Source organism: Rhipicephalus microplus, chromosome 3 (genome assembly GCF_043290135.1).
Source record: "Rhipicephalus microplus isolate Deutch F79 chromosome 3, USDA_Rmic, whole genome shotgun sequence".
Taxonomy (NCBI): Eukaryota; Metazoa; Arthropoda; class Arachnida; order Ixodida; family Ixodidae; genus Rhipicephalus; species Rhipicephalus microplus.
In genome coordinates, this window is record NC_134702.1 from 93,504,718 (window position 1) to 93,530,346 (window position 25,629).

General features: G+C 45.1%; 1 protein-coding gene across 7 annotated transcripts in view; it reads right to left on the minus strand.

Moving 5' to 3' along the window:
• sti (citron rho-interacting kinase sticky) overlaps positions 1-25,629 on the minus strand; it is a 135,938-nt gene that overhangs the window by 4,612 nt on the left and 105,697 nt on the right. For all 7 annotated transcript variants that reach the window (XM_075889996.1, XM_075890000.1, XM_075890001.1 and 4 more), the window contains 7 exons: positions 18,885-19,023; positions 17,514-17,746; positions 16,537-16,645; positions 11,772-11,903; positions 4,619-4,696; positions 4,152-4,233; positions 129-287 (listed from right to left, as the gene is read on the minus strand). In XM_075889996.1, the coding sequence (XP_075746111.1) occupies positions 129-287; positions 4,152-4,233; positions 4,619-4,696; positions 11,772-11,903; positions 16,537-16,645; positions 17,514-17,746; positions 18,885-19,023 (932 nt within the window). The remainder of the gene's footprint in view (positions 1-128; positions 288-4,151; positions 4,234-4,618; positions 4,697-11,771; positions 11,904-16,536; positions 16,646-17,513; positions 17,747-18,884; positions 19,024-25,629) is intronic.

The window sequence follows — 25,629 nt, forward strand, 5'->3', positions numbered from 1 at the left end:
ATGTGACATCTGACACGGAGCCACAGCTCATCAAACTTGAGCTTTCAGTTGACGAAACTCCTTTGAGCAGCGCGTGCACCAGATACAAGTACCTGGTGAGCTGCATACTGAACTGTGGCTTGGCTCACCTTGAAGGCAGCTGTATCTGATCGGTGCTGCCGCTGGCAGTGGCATTCACTGAGATGACTTCCAGCTGACCACTGTGGAACGATGCCAGGTACATGGAGCCCACCGAGGAGAGGCCCAGGAATCGAGGGTTGCTCACCAGCACAATGCGATGCAACCCGCTGAAAACACGAGGCCACCATATGGGTCAGTTGGAATGGCAAAAGCTTGTGTATGCATATAATAATAATAATAATAATAATAATAATAATAATAATAATAATAATAATAATAATAATAATAATAATAATAATATGTGGGGGTTTGACATCCCTAAACTACCATACGATTATGAGAGACTGTAGTGGAGGGCTCTGGAGATTTCGACTATCTGGTCTTCTTTAATGTGCACCAATATTGCGCAGTACACGGGCTTCTACCATTTCACTTTCATCCACATGCGACTTCAGTAGCCGGGATCGAACCCGGTCAGCAGCTGAGTGCTCTAGCCACTGGTCCACCGAGCCGGACCATGTGTATTCACCTGCAGAGCTTACAAATTAAAGCTCAATGAAATACCGTGGATATCTATGAGGTCATAGTGAGTTGGTGAGAGAACCTCAATAAGGCAGCATCAACGCTTGTACCTCCTTTTTGGCACGTTTCCTCTGTTAACAACAAGCGTCTTCCCGCACCGAGAGTGGCGCTTTTAATTATTGTTAGATATGTGGGGTTCAACATCCCAAAACCACCACATGATTATGAGAGACGCCATAGTGAAGGGCTCCGGAAATTTCGACCACCTGGCTTTTAATTATTGTTCAAGTACGAGAATTTTCTTCCACACCCTTAAACTGCCGTCGTTACACTTAAACATCGATAGATAAACGACCCCAAATACAACGAAAAATTGGTTATAATGCAGTCAGTGAAGAAGTCTTGCAATATAGTGTGAAGACTGGTACCTCTATAACCAATTCTCGTACATAACGAACTTATTTTTGTGCAAGATGCAACTTTGTTAAAATGAGCTTTGAGTGAGAAAAAATGATTTTGCATCACTAAATGGCTTCATTTGCCAGCATCAAATAAGTTTTCTTTAATTCGAGTTGTGTAGCTTAGCACAATGCAATGAGATATGCTATGCGTGAAGTTCCAACCTGCATAAACACTCTGGCCAAAACAATATGCTTGAAAGGGCACAGATCAAAAGGTACTACCGTAATTACTCGAATCTAACATGCACCTGTTTTCCGATTAAGCGAGTTCATAAATCGCATGCGCGTTAGAATCGAGTACGAAAAAAAAAAAGAAAAAAAAAACTGTCATTCTATTGCCATCGGCATTTCCAAAATGGCCGCCCCTACGTGCGTCGGCATGGTGCGTCGGCCATTTCTGCCTATGTGTTTCCCATGTGCGGCACTTCGTACGTGTGCTGAGGAGTTCGTCATTTCGTAGTGCATTAGCATCGCTGGCATGGAAGGGCAGACTCCAAAAACTCGACGAGTGCACACCACGATGCCTCTTTTAAAAGAAAAGTCATCGCCTGTGCCGAAACGGACAGAAATCGGGCCGCATCGCGGTCGTTCGGAGTTACCGAAACGTGTGTGCGGGACTGGCGAAAACAAAAGCAGAAGATTGTCGACAGCAAAGATTCACGCAAAGCCTTCAGTGGACCACAGCAGGCTCAGTTTCCGCAAATTGAAGAGCTGCTCGGCGAGTATGTGATTGAGCAGTGAGCGGCACAGCGGCCTCTGACGACAGAACTTCTCCAAGTGCAGGCTATGCAGTTAGCCTTAGAAAAAGGGCTAATGCGGAGCCAGTTTAAGCAGGTGCTGGCTAACTAACTTTATGAAGAGGAAAGGCTTCTCCCTCCTAAGGCGAATGGGCATATGCGAAAAGTTTCCGTAGGAGTACGATGAAAAGCTTCACAGTTTTCAGAGGTTCGTCCTAAACTTGCGGCACAACAACGGCTACCTGCTTGGGCAAATCGGGAATGCCGATCAGACGCCTTTTTACTTCGACATGCCTGGCACCACAACCGTCGAGAAGAAGGGGGCAAAGCAAGTTCGCGTGCTTACATCGGGCCACGGTAAAACTGGAGTGACGGCAATGCTCCGTTGCACGTCAGATAGGCACAAGCTTCCCTCGTACCTCATATTTAAACGAAAGACGCTCCCAAAAGAAGTCGTTTTCCCACGCGGTGCGTTCGTGCGGGATAACGAGAAAAATTGGTGCGCGTTGCAATCGATGTCTTACTTTTTTTTTTTCGCCGTGGAAACCGGGTGCGCGTTACAATCGAGGGCGCGGTAGAATCGAGTAAATACCTCTCCTTGGCACCGCACCCCTGGCTCTGATTTCCAGCATCAGAACTTACACTAACATAGTGTAATGTGACAACATTAGCATGCTTATGACTGATGTGGACAACTGCTCGAGATAACAGTCATGTTGCTACAAATCTTTCTGCTGTACATATTTCATCAATGCAATCAAGTCGAAATTTTATCAATATTACATGATAAATCCGTAAGCACTGTTATCCAATCTGATTTTGTCCCAAAGTCTTGAATCAGACAACTAGTTGCAAAACATACATCGGTCTTGTTAATGGAACTTCTACACATGAAAAGCTGACTCATTCTACTTTTCGTTTATGTATATTAAAGATATTAGGTGAAGATGTTCCTTTAGCAGAAAAAGATCTAGTGCAACCTATCGTATTTCCTCGAAAATACGTTGGGCACAAATATAGGTCAACCCCTACTTGTAGTGTTCTACGAGAAAAAAAAAAATATTCTAATAGAGGTCGGCCCATGTTTTTTTTTTTAATTTAAAAACAGAAAAACAGAAACGTAGCACACTTTTATTTACATAACTTAGCGCCCTAATCGCTGCCGGGGCTGTCATCTTGTAAGATGTGCAAAATGTTGTCGTCATCAGATTCTTCGGAAGCATCCGCGGCTTCCCAAATGATGTCGTCATCCCTGCTATTGCTCCTGATTGCTGGGCCGCGTAAGGTGTACCGTCTGTTTCACGCAAACAGAGGGTCTCACTGCTTTTGCCGACTCCTAATGAACTTCTCATTTACACAGAACTCGCGCTGCGCGACACAATTGCTAGAGTACTCAGCAAAAAGTATCACTTGGCACTTGAAGTCACCTGTGTAGCTCAGCCGATGTGACATCGTCGCAACCATACACAAGCAAATAGTGGTGTTAGTTAGAAGAAGAAGAAAGCGCCTAATTTGGATTGATATGTGGGGTTTAACATCCCAAAACCACCGTATGATTATGAGAGACGCTGTAGTGGAGGACTCCGAAAATTTCGACTACCTGGGGTTCTTTAAAGTGCACCCAAATCTGAGCACACGAGCCTATGGCATTTTCACCTTCATCGAATATGCAGCCGGGAATCTATCCCACGACCTGTGGGTCAGCAGCTGAGTACCTTAGCCACTAGACCACCACGGCGGGGCAAGGCGCCTAATTTCTGCAGCCCGGTAGGCAGCACAGTGCAGCGCCTGAAGCAAATGTGAACCGTCACCCCATCACGCCTATCATACAATGAACAAAGCACGAGGCGACGAGGCTTCAGGCAGTTGTCAGTATGGCTGCGTGCCGGAAGGCAGTACTGGAAGCACAGCTAGCGGGCTAGGGACTTCACGGCCTATACCTAGGGAAATCGTGGTTTTCATCGCAAACATAGCGGAGCGGTTGCACTTCGTGGGGGCTTTGAAAAGGCAATTTGCAGCTATTGCATCAATAACTTTTTTTTTTCAATTAGTTAGATCAGTGGTTCTCAGCCATGGATGTGTCGGGGACCCTTTGTCGGGCAGATTTAATGACAGTTACATCGACAGTTCAAAACACGGTTTCCATTAATACATAACTTCATTAATATTTCAAATAAGACTTCTAACATTTACATTACATTGCTTATTACAGTGCAATAAGATGCACAATGCCCACAATGAAAGCTCCAATGTGTGTAAACACTTTGCCTCCCTAAACGAGATGCTCGAATGGGAAAAGGTCATGAAGTACCTTTCTTTGGCACCCCTGGCTTTGATCTCCAGGATCTCTATTGAGTTGAGATGCTGTATGAACAGGTGCGGTGACTTGTATGCTGTAAAACACAGAAAAGCACACACAAAAGAGCAACTGAGGCTTGCACATAGTGAAAACCAAGCCTGCTTAGGCACGTGAAATGAAACGCACAACAGAATGCCTGAACATTAAACAATGGTGATGAAATTTGACTACACTGAAAGCCACGTCACGAGCACTGAAGCTTTAATGGTGCTGAAACACTAACGAAAGCACCCCTGAGCAGGAACTATGCAGATATGTTTTGATAAGCACGTTGAAAAAATTTGAGTAGTCGCGATTGCATCTGCACAGGTGACCATGGCAAAATAGTAAAGGTGCACATACACCTCATGCACAGTAATTTCAGTGCAAAATGTAGCTTGCTGTCTTGCCAAATCTCTACTAGCCAGAGCATAACTTACCAAAGGCAAGAGGAAGCCTGGACCACTTGAGGTCGCCACGCGTACGCCTGCCATCAGCATCCACGAACACTCCCAGTTCTGTAAAATCAGCGTGCAAAAAAATTAGCACTTGAAATGCGGAGGCACTTGAAATGCACTTAGGTACGTTCTCTTGATTGCTCAAAGTCGCAGAGCATGCACCAAAATTTGTCAAAAAAAAAAAAAAAAAAAAAACACGATACACTTTGTCGTGACGAAGCGGCAGCTGGCATCTTCCACTATTTGCACCAAGGCGCATGTGGCTGTCAATGCTCTACGATGTTTGGACGAGGCAAAACGACATACCGAGGCACCCCAGGGCCAGTGAATCGACGCACAGCGAGGCGATTTTCATAAAATACCTTTTTTTGTTGTGAGTGGTTGGTGCAGATAATTACAAAATTAGGCAAGTAACCCCTTTTTAAAATGAATCAAATGTTATTAAGCAACACTAGCTCATGTCTCCACCAACCTTAAGCACCCTTCCTCGCACTTTTATATCCTTGTATTTTAACAAGACCCTAGAGATTGTTACAAGAGTATTAAAAAAAACAGCAAAATCATGGGTGCAAAGCAAATTGGAATGTTGAAGTGTAAGTGTGAATCGAATCGAATATAATATTTTTCTAATACTTCAAAGCGAAATTTCAGAAAAAAAAATAAGCTGACAGGATTCCTAGGCATATTTTCATGACATAGCAACATATGCCATAATTAAACAATTGTAAGTTGATCGCCGAAAATGGCACAGCATAGAAAAAAAAGCATGATCTCATTTTATTTCTAAAAAAATGTTTTTTTTAAACACATCGTAAAACCACCAATGTGCAAAGGTGGCTTAAAAGATATGCAAGAAAGCTAGCTTTGCAGAAATATGCAAACATCATTTTCGGAAAGACTTCACAACCGAAACGCGTTTTCGATTCTAAGTCATCTCCCCCAATTCCCAAACTTCAGATTTCAAATTAATATAAAACGGGTTGACCTACAATTGTGCAATTACGGTAGCTAGGTTGATGAAGCATTAAAGGGAGGGTGTTTCACAGTTGTCTTATCAAGAATGAGTCAATGCAGAGGCTGAATTATACTTATGTACACAATTTGGTGCTACGAAAGTGTTGCTGACATACATGTGAAAAGCAAAGATGCTATTTCCTCAGCCTCTCTCCCTCTTTCAACTTCTGTGGAAGCCCAACCGATTTGGCAGACAAGGGTGTGCTCCCTTGGTGTTCGAAGTTCTAAATGTGTCTTGTATACAGTCAAATCTCGTTATAGCAAACATCAGATAACCAAATTTTTTTTTTTTTCAAATTAAACGCTTTCCTGAAAACTCACTCCAAATGTCCATTGATTTAATGAAAAAATATTTCAGTTCTACTAATTTCAGAATACCGAATGTTTCAGAAAAATGTATCGCGTTTTATCCCCCTTATATCTCCACATCGCTTCAAAATAATGAATAGTGACTGTAAAAAGTTACTCGCGGCTATAAAAATAATGCCTAGCTCTGTACTCGCCACTATAATCATCATCAGAATGCCCACATAATTCTCTATTTGCCCGCTTTATTCAAATGTGTCATAATTCCATCACCATCGTCAACACCTGCTACTCGTTTTTCCCGTCAGGTTTCGCCCCATTGCCTTTGTTTTCGTCGGCTAGCTTTACCAGCATCATTGTTACGCGGCTGTATCTTCTAGCCTTTTGGTTGGTATTTGAACATTCGAGATAAGCTTTGGAAGCAGCATGAAAGGAATACTACGACAGTGAAAAATGCGCCGAGAGTGCCCTTGGGATGATGTCGCCGATGATTGGTTGCATCACCCGTGCATGGTTCAGTAACGCTTGGACACTACGCACAGCGCGACAACGAAGCATGCACGTAAGCGTAGCTGACTGACGACCTATAAGATCCATACGATTTGTCGTGATTAGGAAACAGCGACGAGTGCGAAGACAATGCTGAAACAACGCATGAAGGATCGGTATTTAATGCCGATGCTTCGCAGTGTGTAAGAAGGAAGCGCACACATAAGAGTTCGGCTTTCAGCAGTTGCGCTGCCCCCATCTGAATAGATCGCGCTCTTCCTCAAATAAGCGTGCACTAGTTACGTAATATTTCGTGTTTGTTTTTTCATGCTTTATTAGGGCTAACGTAGTCACGAGTGTACACACGGCACAGGAAAGTGTCTCACATGTTCGCGTTTACGATTCTTGCACAAATGTTTAATACTCTCACTACAACGACATCTCTAAATAACCTATCATTTTCGGATGTCCCTTGAGATTCGCTGTATCGAGATATCACTGTATATTGCCATGGGGTCGTGAGGTCGACATAGGCAGCAGCTGGCGTGTCTCGGTTGAAACTATTTATATCGCCAATCTTGTGGCCGGGAGATCGAAAGTCAAACTACAGCAAGCAATGCATGTTGTGCACTGACACACTCATAGTGGTGGACAGAGCGTCAGCTGTCGATATTTGTGGCTACGCCCCTCAGCATTTATAAACGTGGCATTGGACATTCCAGCGTTATCACTGATAGGCCGAGTCGGTTCCAGAATAAACCCAGCTGTTCGTGTCTGCGTGCTTAGGCCAAACAGATGATCCAAAAACTACATAGAGCGCACCAAGACATTCCGGCGCAGATTGTGCAAGGCGGTATCCACTCATGAACTACACTGGCAACATTCAAGCAGTCTCTATTGAATTATAGACCGATATCATTGACTTCTCAATCATGCAAGATGTTGGAACATATCATTCATAAACACATTATGCTCTTCTTGGAATCGCACCAACTACTATCAAACATGCAGCATGGGTTTAGGCGTGGTTTCAGTACCACAACACAATTAGTCGAATTCACGCATGATATTTTTTTGAACCTTGATCTTGGCAACCAGGTTGACGCTATATTTATTGACTTCTCAAAGGCCTTGGATACAGTACTGCATTCTAAACTTCTCGCTAAACTCGATGTCATATTAAACAATCCTCAATCGGTTAGTTGGATCTCTAGCTTTTTGTCATCTCGCTCTCAGTTCGTTTCTTACAGGTCAACCAACTCTACTGCCATTGATGTAACATCTGGAGTGCCCCAAGGATCCTTTCTTGGGCCTCTTCTTTTTTTAATTTACTTAAATGATTTGCGTGTTTGCATCTCCTCTTCCATTCGTTTTTACGCCGATGATTGCGTTTTATATGAGGTCATTAAAACACATGCGGACCATTACCGCTTGCAAGAGTCATTTGCTGGTTTTTGCGATTGGTGAAGAACCTGGCAAATGAACATTAACTTTAAAAAAAAACGTACTTATGTCCTTTTGTAGTAAACCTCCTTCTGCTTTTGATTACTCTTTCGATAACCGTGCAGTAAATAGGGTTCTTGATTATAAGTATTTAGGGGTCATTTTTACTCATAATATGACATGGTCTAAGCACATTGACTACGTATGTAACAAAGCATTAAAAAACTAGGCTATCTACGTCGCACTCTATCTAAATCTCCGAAGGAAACTAAGTTTCCCTTATTTAAATCACTCATTCGCCCAATAGTAGACTACGCATCTGTCGTTTGGAACCCGTACAAGCAGTGAGAGATTAATAGGTTAGAAGCAATTCAGAAAAATGCTGTAAGATTCATATGTCATCGTTATGACCGCAACTTTTCACTCTCTTCTACTCTTTCTTCACTGAACTTAACTTCGCTCTCTTCGCGTCGCCGAATAGAGTCATTAAAATTCTTGCATAGCATTGTGACATCTTCGGTTAAAGTTTCAAATGACAAGGACTACATAAACTTTGCACCTCAGTCAACACAAGAAGCTATCACAACTTAAACTCAACGCCTTACTATGCTCGAACTAACATGTTCAAGTTCAGTTTTTTCCTTCGTTCTATTGAAGACTGGAATTCGTTACCTGGTACTATTCGTTGACGCCTATCATCCAATTTTCAAACCGACATCCATGACATGCGTCTGTAACATACCCTCATCTATTTGCCATTGGTGTTAGCTCTTGAGTTGGATTGTTTCTTTATTCTATTTTCATTCATGTTAATCACATTTTTGTGCACTTTTGATCTTGTATAACCACACATCTGTATTATGTTGCCTGTTTACATAATTTTCATTCCTGTCTGTTAAAATTCCGCGTATTTTGTACACCCACTCCTGCCATAGCGCACTTAGTGCTGCAGTATGTGTAAATAAATAAATAAATAAATAAATAAATATGATTATGAGAGACGCCGTAGTAGAGGGCTCCGGAAATTTCGACCACATCTGATTTTTTGTATGCCAAAAATCTTTGTCTAAATTTTTGGACTTCCTGCCAGAACTTCAAGACCAAAAGAGCATTAATTGAGCCCCCACCTCTGTCACACCTATCAACGTCACGTAGGAATCGGCCTTTTCTTGAGTCAGTATATTTGAGACTATAGCAAAGTTGAAAAGGCAGCTCGGCTGCAATGCGAGAATGTAACAAGGTGAAGCATATTAACCTTTTGAGGCGCAGCATTTACATATGTGGAGCAGATTTGTTTTTGCCAGTTTTTCCAGCTAGTGGGAGAGAAAGGGCATGACACATCATGCATAACATCAATTGAACCTTCTGCATAGTCAACGTGTCTTGATTTAAGGGGGGACATGGGTCTTTAAAATTTTTTTTCTGTTTTTGGCTCAATCTTGACCAAACCTCACCATATTGGACAGTTTTTCACGCTGATTTCAAATATGTAATTGTTTCTGAAATAGCTTCAGTGGATAAAAAGATATTAACATCTGTAATTTAATTAATTATGCACTTCATTGGGGGCTTTTTGGCAACTTAATCAAGCCAGATCCAAAAAATAAATGCATAGCCCCAATGCTGAGGGCTTTCTGTATGGGGTGATGCTATTTTTATTAATTTTTAGGCATTATATAGATAAGAAAACAGACCAGCACTTACAATGGATATTCTGTTCAATTTTCGCTCATTACTATCCATAATTGTAATTAGCAGTATGCTTCTAGAGTAATCAAAATAGCATCACCCCATAGGTAATGTTATTACAAATAAAATGATACCAAGTTTGTCATTCTCAATCAACAGTAACATATAAGAAAAACCCCTAAGGTTTAGTGTGGTGCACAAAAACATCGAACTGAGAAAAACGCATTTAAAGTTTCTAATAACTGTAACTTTTGCTAAAGTGAAGCTAGAGCGATAAAAATGGCACCGTTGTATAGCTCTACATTATGTGAGTATGGCTGTACCAAATGTGTCAATGCACCTTCCCAAAATATTTGCCACAGCTCATTTAAAAACTGTGTACTGGCCGTTGAATCAGTATAAGGAACCCAGTCTACAACTTTGTGGCTGTTCTAGTGCACTGAAAACCAAAGGAAGACACATGTTATAACACATGTTATAACACATGTTATAGACACATGTTATAACACATGTTATAGACACATGTTATAACAGGCACTTGCGCCAGCGAGTCGTTGTCTGAATGTGCTGCCTCCGCAATAACAGGCATTTCCGACAGCCCGTTGTCGTCAGAATGCGCTGCCTCGGCCATCTCCGGCGTTCTCGGCGGCGCGCAGGCCGCTTCCTTCTGCCGCGCATTCCACGCTCGCTTTCGTTTCCTGCCGAAAGCTTGACGAGTGTTCTTCTTCAGGCGAGCTTCCCAAGCCATGCCGGCGAAATGCAGAAAGACGTATACGTCGGCGACGTCGGTACACGAGCGGGTAGCAGACGAGATAACACGCACGAGAGCAGGCGCCGATGGAGCAAAACCAACCAAACAAACAAACAAAAAAAAAGAGCGAGCAACCGTGGCCGCGCCGGCCAATGGTAAGCGCGAGACGGGGGGGCTCGCCGGCGCGCGCGCGCTCTAGCCAATCAGCGGTCCGGCAGACGGCTTCGCAAAACGGGGGAGGGCAGTCGTTGTGTTGGAGCTGCGCCATTTTGAGAGCCCGCAAAACGCGCACAAAGGAACCAGCTTCAAAACAAGCCCAAGATGGCGCCGATCCGCCGACTGCTTCGCTGGCGGCGCGCGCGGAAAGTTCGAACAAATTTTCTGTTTTGCGGGTTGTTTTGCGACTCCCGTGATGGTTTGAAAATAGATTTTAACCTATTTTTTTATCGAATTTAGCGTTAATAATTTGAGGAGAGGTGCTTATAGGTTCAAAGATTCAAAAAATGTGTTTTTCTCAAAATCGATTTTTTGGCCATTTTTTACTTTTCTAAGACCCGCGTCCCCCCTTAACCCTGATGTGACGCGTGTGACTATAGCAGATTACTTTTGTAAAGGTACCACAATATTCAACAGGTAACTCAACACGATGCGTTCCAGAACACACTTTATAAGTATTATTTTTCTTTGCTCAAGATTAACAAGACCAGAAACAAACTGTGTGTGCATTTTCAGCTTAAGATTTTCAAAACCCGGCTGTGGCGGCTGCATTTCCGATGGAGGCGGAAATGTTGTAGGCCCGTGTACTCAGATTTGGGTGCACGTTAAAGAACCCCAGGTGGTCAAAATTTCCGGAGCCCTTCACTACGGCGTCTCTCATAATCATATGGTGGTTTTGGGACGTTAAACCCCACAAATCTTTCAGCTTAAGATTTCCTCCTCATTGTGCAAAAAACGAACATGACGGCAGCATAATCAGATATTTAAATATTTGCTAATTATTATTTATTAGCCAGGCTATCAAAAAAAGAAGTCTTTCCTCGAATGTAATAACGAGTGCGTTAGAATTATGCTGTATGAAATTTAGATGCTTACAGACAGCGCATCATAATTTGCGCCTCAAGGGGCTAAAATCTGTAGGGGTCACTTCCAATCAGACAGACTATATTTCTTTTTGGGAAGTTTGTAATAGAAACATTACAATGCAAATCAAATCGAATAGCAAACACAAATAGAAAAATATTCGAAATTTCAAATATTCACACACCCCTAGAAAAAGCTATTGGCCCCGATACGGGTAAATATGTTCTGCAATAGTTCCCCTTGCGTCTCATAACCTTGTCAGAGAGCACTTTGGCACTTCTTCGATAGTAGGCATCATATCACAACATCAAAGTGGCATGGGTAGCCAGCTCATAACACATCATCATTGCAAAACCAACTCACCGTTGAAGCAAAGCAGGTACTCGGGGTTGTATTCCGGTGGTGCCACCTGCAGCACCGACACTGGAAAGCTGCGCAGCTGCGTTGCGCTATACGTCAAGAAGGACAGCGTGTTGTCCGTGGGGTCCAGGAATTCTGTGAAGGGGCACGAGAGTGTGCAAGCCATGATTACACCAAAAGCACTGGAAAGCACATCAAGCACATTGTGCCAGACGAAGGTATTTCAGCGTAATATGCGCAGAACTCTTGAGTTCATTTGAGTTTTGCCTTAAAAGGGTACTGACACAAAATTTTGGGGCCGAGATAGCCTGCAGGGTCGATTCTCGTGAACATTCGTATATCATCTGCAAGATATCAACAGCGAATATAGCTTGGAAGGTATTTTAAATTCATTTTGAAGTTTGCGTGAGCGACCGACTCCATAGCACTACAGACATCATTGGAGGGGACCCCGAGGTAACCCCCTACTTCTCTCATGCCACCACGCTACGGTCAACAAAGCAAGTTATGATGACGTCATAGCCGCCATTTTTCTTTTGCCGCGTTGGTTCCCGCAGTCTATATTTCTCGGCAGCTGGTTGCGTGTGCGTGGCCGTGGCGCAAGCTTAGAAAGTTATGTGTTTGGCGACATTCCAGTCCCGTTTCCTATACGAAAGTAATTCTTTATGCAGACCGTGTCGAAGTGCATCACAGTTCTGTGTGCTGGCGTAGTCAAGAGCTGCACACGCTAAGTGGTGACAGTTGCACCCAGTTTTTGGAACTTTCTCAAACCGAAACTGATTGATAATAAGGGGCCTGTAATTTATCATCTGTCACATGCTGCAGCAAAAGATGTATCATGTCATGACTAACAGGCCCCCAGCAATGCATTGCAGCAGAAAAACGCGAGGCCAAGGTTCTTGTGTCAGTACCTTCTTTAAAGAGTGGAATGCGATAGCAATGTAGAGCCCAATTTGCATCTTATTTTAATCCACTTGCCACTTGACGCTTTTCAATCAGACTATGAGGAAAGGAAACCTCTGTGCACGTAACATCGTACATACACTCTTCTAGAATGACTATCGCAATAACCCTTGCTGAGTGCCTCCTACACCACATTTTATCACTTTGTGTATCAACAAAATGTCCAATACATATCCTTAACACAATAGTGAACTTTGTTGGTGCTGTACCTGATGATCAATTATGTTCAAGCATATATGCTATGGATGGGCCTTGAAACCAACCACTTGTGCCATTTAATTGACATTCCACGATTTCGCCACACATCATTTAATGTGTTAATGCGACTCCTCGCACTACACGATGCCTGTATATAGTTTTTTTTTTGTTTTAAGCACTGGCGTCGCTCTGTAGCAAAACACCCCACTCCCACACAGAACGTCTGGGCATGTTACAGGCTCAAACACCCCGATTTTCACTCTTTGCAGTCATTTTTCAGTCACGGACAAGTAAAATTTTTTGTTCACAAATGCCACTGACATCAAAATTTCTGTAACATGGTCTACTTAAAGTTACTGCATTAATAGCAGAAAACATTCAAGGAAGCTTGGAAGAACCAGGTGTGGCATTCAGGATGACATGCAGTATGCGTCTAATGTTAAACCCTTGTATTTGGGGGGTGCTGACACCCCCTGTAAAGTTGTTCGCGCCGCGTGGCGCATGTGTCTCGCTCAAAGGCCGTATTTCGGGGTCACAACTATTGAGCGGTAGGTGATGTCGTGGTCGCGAGCGTAGATCCCCACTATCATCATCATGGTTGTTAAAGCGGTAGCCCCGGCGGTGACCCCTGGCGGCAGGCAAGCCTTGGTGGCGGCAGAGAGAGTTGAGCGGGTCTTTTTCTGGGGGCGTTTGGCGCGAATGGTTGTCTTTCGTGGGGAGGCCTCGGTGCACGGCACCGCGGGCTGTTTGCCGGGCGCCCTTGTGGTGAGTCAAGCATTGGCCCCGCCGCCTTGGCTGTGTTAATGTGTTTGTCAGGTTTTTGGAGTGTATAATAACACTGTGTAAGGATGTCCTAGCGTGTTGATAATGATTGATGTATAATGATTCGGCTGACGATATCGTCGTTCTAAAGCAGTGAAATAAATGTGTGTATTGTTTGGTTTGGACCGACCCCATCTGCTGTGTCCGTTCACTCCAAGATCGTGGTGGTGCTCTCTCTCACAGCAAGACCCCACATATTTTAATTCTATTTAGCTTTAGAAAAGGTAGTTATCACTGTAACATAAAATTCTGTAATCCACATAGAGCCATAGATATCTCTAACATTTTGGAGCTGTAACAGAACCATCTGTACTGCAATTAATGATATACGTAATTTAATTACCATCTGGTAAAAATTCATTTAAACTGTTCCCACCTTCCCATATATAGCACCCAGATTATGCAGTGACAAAGCTAAACAATTCAGTCTAGCGAATGACAAGATTAACAAAAAATAAAATAAAAAAACTAGGGGACCCTAAAGCTTCGCCTTTAGGAGTTGAACGCGATAGCAACATCCTGTTCCTAGTGCATACTTCAAAAACTTAGTGCATTTTCGAATTTGCTTAGCAGCACTACACGTGCCCTTAGAGGAATAGGAACAGTAGGGTGTGCACCCGCTTTCAACCACAAAGCCATTATGATAATCACATATTCTGATGCCCGTTGGGAATGAACGCTTGTATGTACCACGCATTATTACTGCAATATTTCACGTTGCACTGTGAGGCAGGTATACAGCACGTGTGTGTTTGTGAAGCATGACAGCTACTCTAACTTCATTTCCAAGCAGAGGAAGTTCTTTTCAATTTTTTAACAAGCAGAGGCATGGCCGTGTGCTAAAACAGCCACTTGCCACGCAAACAACCCAGGTTCGATCCCCACTCTGCTTCAGGATTTTTTGTCATTTATTTATATTATTTGCTTAGTTTTCAAAGGTCATGCATAAGATGATGATTTTTCGCTCAAAAAAAATGACACCAACGCCGACACCGGCATTTCAGTGACACGAGCTCTTCAACGCTATCGCGCTAAAAGAATGGGTGAATTGGTTTTGCCTGTGAACTTTGGCATCCATGACAGCGCTCCCAAGAGTATTTCCGGATGGCATCTCACACCAATATATATTTAATAGGCGACCAGTAAAAAAAGCAAGGGATTGTGGGATGCACCGTCTGCTACCGGCTTCCGGTTCGACAAGAGTAGACGACGGGAAACCGCTTCGTCGCAAGCTTCAGATAATTCGGGATTCGCGCGTTCAGTCACCCGTTTATCTTTGTCTTGATAAACCATGGTCGGCTGTTCAGCCGTTGGCTGCTCCAACTCGAGCATGTAAATCAAACGCAGGTATCAATTGCCATGAACTGAAGACAAAAACTAGGTGAGCCGTGACAGTGAAGAGAGCTACAGCGACAGGTAGCCTTCGAGTACGCAACTTTGAAGCCAGAGTGTGCGAAAACCATTTTATCACTGGTACGTGTGTATTCCACACTAAAAAAACCTTATGCATGAATTTGCTGCGAATATTATATTGAAAATAAATTGTCGCGCAGCCGCGCCTAGCAATGACATTATGAGAACGAGTGGGCGAAATCTACCTGCCATACGAGATTAGTGCCGGCCATTGCACCTATATATATGACCAAAAAAAAAAAAACGCGAAAGCTTGATGATTGATATCATCAAGCTTTCATCAAACCGCACAGTGGTTATCATCAAACCGCACATTGGTTAAACGTGACAAAACCACCATATGATTCTGAGAGACACCGTAGTGGAGGGCTCAGGAAATTTCGACTACCTGGGGTTCTTTAGCATGCCCCCAAATCTGAGCACACGGGCCTACAGCATTTCCGCCTCCATCGGAAATGCAGCCGCCGCAGCCGGGATTCAATCCCGCGACCTGCAGGCCAGCAGTCGAGTACCTTAGCCACTAGACCACCATGGCAGGGAACGCGGAAGCTTCACTCAAGAGTAAGTTTATATGAAGCACTGGACTAGTTCATTTGCGTTTGTCTTGGTCAAACTGTGCGCCAGGACTGCACCCAAAGGAAGAAGTGCGTTAAACAAGCGCAGGGTTTCGATTTTTAGGCCCCGTCTATGACTGTATTGTTTATGTGTCACAGTGCCGTGCGGCTTGACCAAGATCAGCATTCAAATAAGCATCTGACTTCGACTAAGAAATGCTTTTTATAGCGCACTAAAGGCTAGAAAAAAAAATTACCTCAACATGCTCAATAAGTGTTGCGGTTCATGCCAATCGACTGACGATGTCGGCCGAAGCAGCGATCCTGAAATGAACTCTTACCACACTGCTGCAGTCATCGCCATCCCCTAAGATCTTTAATATGGTGACTTTTTATCTGCAGTACCGTATCACACAAGGAAAACTGTTTTGCGTATCGACTGATCTGCTAGCCAAACTGACAGCACCCCCGAGCAGCATAAAAGCGTTTCAGATCATTTTAGTGCAACAAAAAAGCTTCCGCACCGTTCATGGCTTTCGTAGCTTGTCATCATCACAGCCACGGTTGGCAAAAAAAATAAATAAAGCACTGACATTGCACGGCGAGGTGCTTTTTTCAATGGAGCAGTACAAAAATGCGTGCATGGCGTTGTTGACCCATGTGGTGCGTCGAACCAGAAGCCGCCATATTTCACAGTTCCCTGCGATTGCCCATTTTACCGGTCACCTATTCACAGCTGCTCGGCGAAAGGGTGCAGCAAGCCCAAAGTAAACGCAACAAGCAACAACGCAAGATCTTGAAGCTCTATGAGTACTCACCCTCGACTGAAAAGTCTTTGGCATCAATCTGGTAGAAAATGTCGCAGCCAATCAGGATGGTGTGGGGTGTGAATAATATGCAGCTGCAAGGCTCACTGGTTTTTGCCACCTACAACACATAAGTACAGACACAACAACCACTTAGCATAATGACCAGTTTGCCAGTTGGGCATTCAACTTTGTTTACAGTTCATGATGAACTGTAAGGACGCATACGAACACTTTGGGTGGTTGTGTTTCTGCTGATTGGAGCCCTATCCCCCAAATTATTGTCTATGAATTCCTGTCTATAAACATTTGCTACTTTCACAAGCTAAAGTAACTTGTACTATGAACTGTATCCGAGCCGTTAAAGGGGCCCTGCAACACTTTTTTATGAAATGGATTCACTAAAAGAGCTTATTGCCTCACGAATTCACCCACACAACCACATTTAGAATCTGTTCAGTACAAGCGGACTTGCAAAGATTCGTCGCATGCTGCTATCACATTCTCTTTTCTCTCGCCCTGACGAAGGTGCTTGAATTTAAGCAGGGAGGGATGGCACAGGGAAAAAAAACACGTCACGCACGCCTCGTGACCTTGAGCCCTTTTTTCTTGTTCATTCTAAAAATACGCGATTTTTTCAGTGCAATTGTGTGCACAGGCGTGGACAAGTCATGGCTTCCCGAAGTGGGCCCTGTCACAACAGAGCGCGTTGTTCAAATTAGCCAATGGCTGATACAATTGCTGTGATGAGTGATTTTTAAGCTTCTCCTGCCACTTGTCGAAATTAGAAAGCAATCTTTAGCCGATTTCAAGAATTCATTGTGAATTAGAGGCCACGTGCTGCCCTATAATACTTGGCTCCCGTGTTCTTGGGAGCCTCTACTACCAATCAGCAGCGTTTTCTGACCATGTTCAAAAGGTATTGCTGGAGGCTCCTTTAATGCGATTTTATGAAAGGATTTCTTTAGGCGAGTGCTTCTGAATTGCACCTTTCGGCAGGTGTAGTTAGCACGCGAGGCATTCCAGACGTGCACGTAGATGGCTCGGCCCGTTGCCATGCACAGCCTGGTGAAATCCTGCGACGTGGCAAACAGGTGGCACTCCTCCGTCTCCTCCACCAGGCGCCAATCCGGTGGATCTGCCGCAACGTCCCTGCCTGCGAGGGACTCAACCCAAGGCTGCATCGCCGCCCAGTCGGTCAGCATCAACCTGCGCTCCTGACCTGCACACGGTTATAGCCCACACGTCGATTACAAGACGACTAAAGCAGTAGGCACAAAAAGATAATGTTCGTTTGGCGATGACATAAACATTGAGTAAGGCAAATAATGCTGCCAAAAAATTTCCAATAACGCCACCAATGACGCCTCCCCTACAGATGACTGCTTTACTCAGCAGAACCCAGGTAATAAGCAGAGTGTTGTGTTTACCTGACTGAATTTTCAGTCTTATGTGATATACATTACACGCAAGCATAGGTGCGCACAGGGTAGCCCGTCCCATTCGGGGGGAGGGGGTCATCGCAGTGCCCCCTCACCCTACTAAGTCAAGGTATGTATGGGACAGATGTGCCACAGCTTCTTGGATGACTCTTCCCCTTTCTCCAGGTGCACGCCTAAGCACACAAGGCTCATTAGTCTCATTATATGTATGCATTAACACTATCGAGAGCAGGTTACTAGGGTCGTACAACATGGCAATATATTTTTATTTAAATCCGCCGTTCCTTTCTCTCGCTCTACTAACCTGACTGCCACCCTTGCGGGTTTCTGCTATCTACCATATGTCTCATTTTGGCTTCAGTATGGCCTTTGCCTCCAAGTCTTTGTTTATTTCATCCACTGCTCACTACTCCCTTTAACATTTCTGCATGACCACTTTGAGATGGCCACTTGTGCGAGACCATACCACCACCAATGGAGCCACGGCGGAGCCTTACAGAGCAGATAAACATGTTCAGACTTCGAAGCTGACAGCTCGTTGTTCAAGGAAAAGGCAACTTCAGCAATAATGGCACCACTGTCAGATGACATGTACCGAGAATGAATGTCTTTTTTTCTAACCTGCTGCTCATTTTATTACTCTGTTGGATAAGAACATCAGACACACCAAGAGATGGCTTGCTCTAATTTGTGTCACTTTTATTTCCTTCATAACCAAAAAAATCATGTTCATTTTGTGCATCAAGTTTTGCAGAAAAACCTGACGTGAAAAGTCGCTTAGTAAGAAATATTTTTACCAGTTACACAGCTCTGCAAAGGTTTATCCTGCAATATAGTGCACTAATTGCTCACACCGTACTTGGCTAAGGCAAAAAGATAACTTGCGGCTGGCCACTGAAGTTATCAAAGTTTGCTTACCACAAATTGCAAGGACCACGCCCAGTTGCGTGCACACGGCAATTTGAAAGACAGCAGGAACCTCCGCAACTTGGCGCCGCACGGTTCTCGCTACCAGGTCAACAACATAAAGGCCTTCCATCGAACCCAGAAGAAGATACTGCAAGTACGACAATGCATGCTGAAGTACTCCACATTTTGTGCAACGCAGCTTGCAAGCAGTCTACTGATAAAGCAAATGGCGCATGCATAAAATGTAAAAAAAAAAAAGAAAAGACGGCAAAAAATAAAGCTTCCAAAATAGGAAACTGAGGGAGTTTACGAACGTTCATAAGCAAACATTCAGGTTGGAACAGTTGAACACAGGAAGGAGTGAAAGGGGCAGCACAAATGACAACACACCGCCTATTTTGCTCCTGTTGCATTTGCACTCTCTGGATCCAGCATTTCAAATAAAATAAATAAAACACTCAAGAAATGCAAATAAGGCAGAAGTTCAGGGGAAGATAGAAGCTTGAAGAGATGAAAAATTTCTGAACACGGGGTGTTGCTAGAGCCACTGTGTCGACAAGCAGTCTTATCTTCTTCAAGGCTGCAATGTTGTGACAAGCAGTTGTTCCTTCTTTGAGGCTGCAATGTTATGACAAGTGGTCTCGTTTTCTTCAAGACTTAAATGTTACATAGAGCAGTCTTTTATTCTACAAGGCTGCAATGTTATGACAAGCAATCTAGTATTTTTCAGGGCTGTTCTGACAAGCAGTCTTGTCTTCAAGGCCTCAATGTCATGACAAGCAGTCTTGTCATTCAAGGCTGCAAACTAGAAACCAAGACTGCTTGACGGAACACTGGCTCCAGCAACACTCTGCATTAGAGGATTTTTCATCTCCTCGGGAAATATACCGTATTTACTCGCGTAATGAACGCACTCGCATAATGAACACACCCCCCACCTTCGCTTCGAAAAAAGAGAACAAAATTCATTTTATTTCTTCTTTATTTTATTTATTTAGAACAAATTTTATATCGGTATGACAGCCAGTGCCATTGACGATTGAAACAGCGTTAAATCAAGCAATTATATCACAAAATAACAATGCAATAAAAGTCAAAACATAGTTTTACAACCACGCTAAACATTTGTGAGCAGTGCGAGAGCAGACGACGTCAATCAAAATTTAAAAGTCGTGCCTTTTACGGCAAAGCGCCATCTGTTCAATGCAGGAGAAAACTTTATGCTGATAGCGCCACGCAAGCACAGTGGCACTAAAACAAAATGCATGGCCTTTAAAGTGGCGCGCGCGCGGCGTAGACACACGCCGTGCGCTCGCTATCTCGAAGGCCATGCAAAGCGCAACTGCCCCATCACACTGACGGCGCGTTATGCACCCGCAACGTTTGTGCGCCGCCATCTGACGCTGCGTTTTATTGCGATAGCAATTATATGATACTCTCGGCTGGGTTTCACCGCCTACGTCGGCATCACTCACCGTATATGTATCTATATACAGTTAAACCTGGATATAACGAAATTGATAAATTCCCGGAAAAATTTGTTATAAAGAGGATTTTGTTATATGCATGTTTGGTACGAAAATTCAAAAAATAAACGCTCAAATTAAGCAAAGGGGGGACTGAAGGCAGAGCTAACCTAAAACACTTATTTTACAGTAAAAAGTTTCGTTATTATTGCGATAGCAATTATATGGACACTCTTGGCGGGTTTTTGCTGTTGCCGCCATGCTCCATAACAAGTCCAAGTTGAGAACACGTCCCCGCGCATTGTAACTTTCACGAGTGGATAAAAGCACGTGAGCGCTGCTGAAGTAGAGATCAAATGAGTCAGGCCATCCCTATCGACTGGAAAGTGCATAACATCTCCCGCGTGTTAGAACTGCCGTCGAATGCTCAAACAGAAAGGAAACCGCCTAATTTACAATGCGGGGGGGGGGAGGGGGAGGAAAACGCTTGAGTAGCAATAACGAGATTGGATTTTAAGGACGGTCGCGATCGCTGGCGCACTTGCTATATCGGCGAGTATCAGTGCGGTTTCAACGCGAAGGGACTGAGTGAAGAAAGCGACGCCTGGCAAACGCAATCGCTGCAGTCAAAGTCGAAGGCACGCTATTCTCCCCACCGCAGGATAAGCGCGCGCGCACAAGCATCTAACCCCCCCCTCACCCCCTCGCATTGATGGGGCAAAGTACGCCGTAGGAGATAAGCGCGCGTCGGCGCATCGTGACGAGCTTGGCGCAGAGCGCGGGCGGCCTTTTTTTTCTTTCTTGAGTTTTCATACATATAGGTTCACATACATATAGGGTGAATGAAGGCGGCGGCAAAAAAAGAACAGCCAAGACTGTCTATATACATAATTGCTATCGCAATAAAAAAAAGCAAAGCTGAACGTCGTCGGGGGGGGGGGACACACACACCATGCGCGCGCAGTGAAACTGTGCACGCACGCACGGCATTGAAAAAGAAATGCGAATGAAACAGAGACAGACACAGATATCGCGGAAAACTATTACATGAAGCCTGAAGCCCCCTCCATATGCAGCTCAGCCCCACATATGTGATGCTAACTTAAAGCATGGCACTGCCAATGCGCAAAAGTAGTTCTTTATTTTGGGGGGGGGGGGGGGGGGGGGTCACACTTGCGCATGCGACCGCGGCGGCGAGAACGGGGGGCAACGCCTGTTCGTGGGGGGCAGGCCTGCCTGCCAGCCTCACGTGGATGCAGGCCGCGTGCCCGCTGCCGCCGAAGCGCAAAACAGCGGCAACGGGGCAGCCGCGGAAGATGCATGCTCGTAGCAAAATGCCAAAATGCGGAGCAAAATTCCTAGATTGCCCGTGGAGAAAATTTGTTATATTGCCGCATGTTGTTAGGCACCTACCGAAGTCTTGCGTCGCTTTCTGCTCTTATGAATACTGCCGTACCAACTGACAAGCCAAATGCGCCATGCAACGCTGGCTGCATGTGTCCCCACACCAAGCGCTGGAAAAAGAAGGCTGGCGGTTTTTCGAAGGAGCGGCACGCGACGAGACGCAAAAAGAAGAAGTTGACGAGGTTTTCACTAGCAAGCTTAGGACAACCTTTATGTATTTAGATGACGGGCACAAGTTTGCCATAAATAAATAGTTGTTTTAGCTTCTGGCGCTGTATTTGTTCGTTACAAAGTGGTGGAGGCGCTGGGTATGATTCCAAGCCCATCTCAGAATAGGGAACATAGCCCAGAACCTTGAAGGTTGGAGCCAGCGCAGTTGACTCCCGTACAACGCACGAGTCCCCACCTACGAGATGAGCAGCCCGAGTTTGGTGCCCTCTTCGATTCTTCGAGACCAGTGGAGGACGTAAGTTCCGGAGCCCCTGCAATGGCCACCCAAGCACCTTCCTTTCCATCTCATATTGTCATGGACCTGCTCCGCATACCAGAGGTCTTCCACGGTGATATTTTTGAGGATTCCGAGGACTGGCTCGACAGTTTAGAATGCGTCGCCAGACTGAATGGTTGGAACAAAGACAGAAAACTTCGCTACGTCTACGTTGCACTGCAAGATTCTGCGCGTACGTGGTTTGAAAACCACGAAGCGTCCTTATTGTCGTGGGATGACTTTCGAAGAGAGTTTTTTGCTACATACCCAAACACAGACCGCAAAGAAAAAGCAGAGGCCACTCTTCAGACGCAAAACCAATGGAACAACGAGAGCGTCGCCATGCACATTGAAGACATGTCCCGAATGTTCCGCTGGGCCGACCCGAACATGGCTGAGGAAAAGAAGTTGCGGCACCTGATGCGTGCAGTGAAGGAGAAGCTTTTTGCAGGCCTGGTGCGTAATCCACCCCGCTCTCTAGCTGAGTTCAGATCAGAGGCGACAATGATAGAAAAGACCCTGCAGCAGTGCGCGCGCCAATGCAACAGGGATGTAAGCGTCTCTTCTGTTAGCGCGGCGTCGACAACCCTCACAAGTAACATTGACCTCTTGCGTGAAATGGTGAGGGCTGTCGTAAGGGAAGAACTTACAAATGACTCAAGGTCATCCAGGGATGTCCTCATTTGCCGACGTGCGTGAAAAAGTGCAGCAAGCGGTTCTTCAACCGCAACCTCAGGTACTACAGCGTGCACAACCGGAGCCTCTGCCTCAGTTGTCGTACACGCAAGTTGTACGACAGGACCTCGGACGCATGAATCGGACGGCTAGGACTGCTGTGATGCCTCCAACGTTTTCTCCGAGTACGCCGCTACCAATGCTAGAAGCAAGACCACATAAGAGCGATGTATGGCCCACTGTAGACCGGCAGCCCCTCGGCTACCACTGCGGAGAAGCAGGTCACCTTTACATGGGCGTGCCAGTATCGTCGAGCAGGACTGCGTGGTTTTCCAGTCAATGCACCCCGCCCACGGAACGGTGAACAGCCCTACGAAATCGAAGAGTACTTGTCTTCACGTTATTCACCTCAAGACACGCAACAACGGGAGCCACGTTCGACAGCACCGATGCGCATTTGGTCGCCGAGTCCTCGTCCGTCATCAAATCTCCGAAGACCACGTTCACCTAGCCCGCGGCGGGAAAACTAGAGCCAGCGACCTCTGGAGGTGAGGCCGCTGATATACTGACAACTGAAGACCCTCCATTGTTAGCCCGACAGGACAGCGGCAGTTACGTAACGACGGACAAGCACAGTAGTAGCGACATTACCTCCGAGATATTAGTCACGACCGACGACGTCGACGCCATCGCGCTAATAGACACCGGTGCAGACTATTCCGTTGTCAGTAATGCTCTCGCAAAGAAGCTGAAGAAAGTGATGACTGAATGGACCGGACCTCACATACGTACCACTGGAAGGCACTTAGTTAGTCCCGAGGGGTTATGCACCGCAAGGATAGAAATAAGAGGATTTGTGTATGTCGGCAGCTTTATTGTGCTTCCTGAATGCTCCCGTGAACTGATTATAGGCATGGACTTCTTGCAAACAAACAATGCAGTCATCGACTTTCAAGAGTCCCAGGTTTCGTTTTCTACTGAGAATGCCGTCGCCCTCCATCATGCGGAGAAACCAATCGTTCTACTTCTCCGCATTGTGGACGAAGATGTAATCGTGCCGCCACGTTCCAGTGTGACCGTTCTTGTGAGGAGTGAAGTTCTCCATGACTGTGATGGATTAGCGGACGGAAACATAGGACTGCTACTAGAAAAAGGACTATGCAAGGCAGGAGGCCTGGTGAGCCTTCGTGATGGCTGTGCGTATGTCCTATTAACTAACTTTGGAAATGAGCTGCAGCATGTCGCGAAGGGAACATCCGTAGCATCGCTGCATGAGTACGTGCAAGTCTCAGATGTTTGCACTCTTGATAAAGCTTCAGAGACAGTAGATAGCATACTTCAATCAGTACACATTGACAGAGAGCTCTCGTAATCTCATAAATAACAGATTGCTGACCTCATCAAAGAGTTCGCCGAGTGCTTCTCCACATCGTCGAAAGTCGGACGTACTCCCGTCGCAAAGCACCGCATCGTGGTCGAAAAACACGCGAGACCTGTGCATCAGCGCCCATACCAAGTAGCGCCAAAAGGAAGGGAAGCCATTAAGAACCAAGTGCAGGAAATGCTCAACGATGACGTAATCCAGCTATCCAATAGTCCGTGGGCATCACCGGTAGTGCTAGTCAAAAAGAAGGACAACACTCTGCGATTTTGCGTTGACTACAGAAAGCTGAACCAAGTTACAAAGCGTGATGTTTACCCACTTCCGCAGATCGATGATGCCTTGGATAAGTTACACAATGCTCACTTCTTTTCATCATTGGACTTGAAAAGTGTATATTGGCAGATCGAGGTGGACGAACGAGATCGCGAGAAGACGGCGTTTGTGACCCCAGACGGACTATACGAGTTCAGAGTGCTCCCTTTCGGTTTGTGCTCTGCTCCCGCTACCTTCCAGAGGATGATGGACACTGTGCTCTCCAGATTCAAATGGCAATCGTGTCTCGTCTACCTCAATGATGTAGTGGTTTTTTCTTCTACCTTCCAGCAGCACATCCACCGATTGAGAACGGTACTGAATGCCATTCGCGTGGCAGCATTGACCATCAAATCGGAAAAGTGTCACTTTGGATTTTGTCAGCTTCAGTTCCTCGGGCACATAGTTAGTGCGGAAGGCGTCCGCCCGGACCCGGAAAAGATTGCAGCAGTAGAAAATTTTCCAAAACCGCAAGACAAAAAAGGCCGTCAGACGATTCCTGGGACTATGTGCCTACTACAGACGCTTTTGAAAACTTTGCTAAGGTCGCCGAGCCTTTGACACGGCTAACGAAAGAAAGTGTACCATTCTCTTGGCGGGAAGAACAAGAAGCAGCTTTCTCAAAGTTGCGACGCCGTTTGCAGTCTCCTCCAATACTTGCCCATTTTGATGAAGAAGCCGATACAGCCATACATACCGACGCGAGTAATGTTGGTCTCGGTGCCATCCTCGTTCAGTGGCAGAATGTAGAAGAAAAGGTCATTGCTTACGCGAGCCGCACTCTATCGAATGCTGAGTTCAATTACTCAGCGACAGAGAAAGAGTGTCTCGCAGTTATATGGGCCATCAGCAAGTTTCGCCCATACCTCTACGGGAGACCGTTTCGAGCAATCAGTAATCATCATTCATTGTGTTGGCTGGCAAATATCAAGGACCCTTCAGGAAGACTTGCTAGATGGAGCCTACGTCTGCAGGAGCATGACATCACTGTGGTCTACAAGTCCGGTCTCAAGCACAATAATGCGG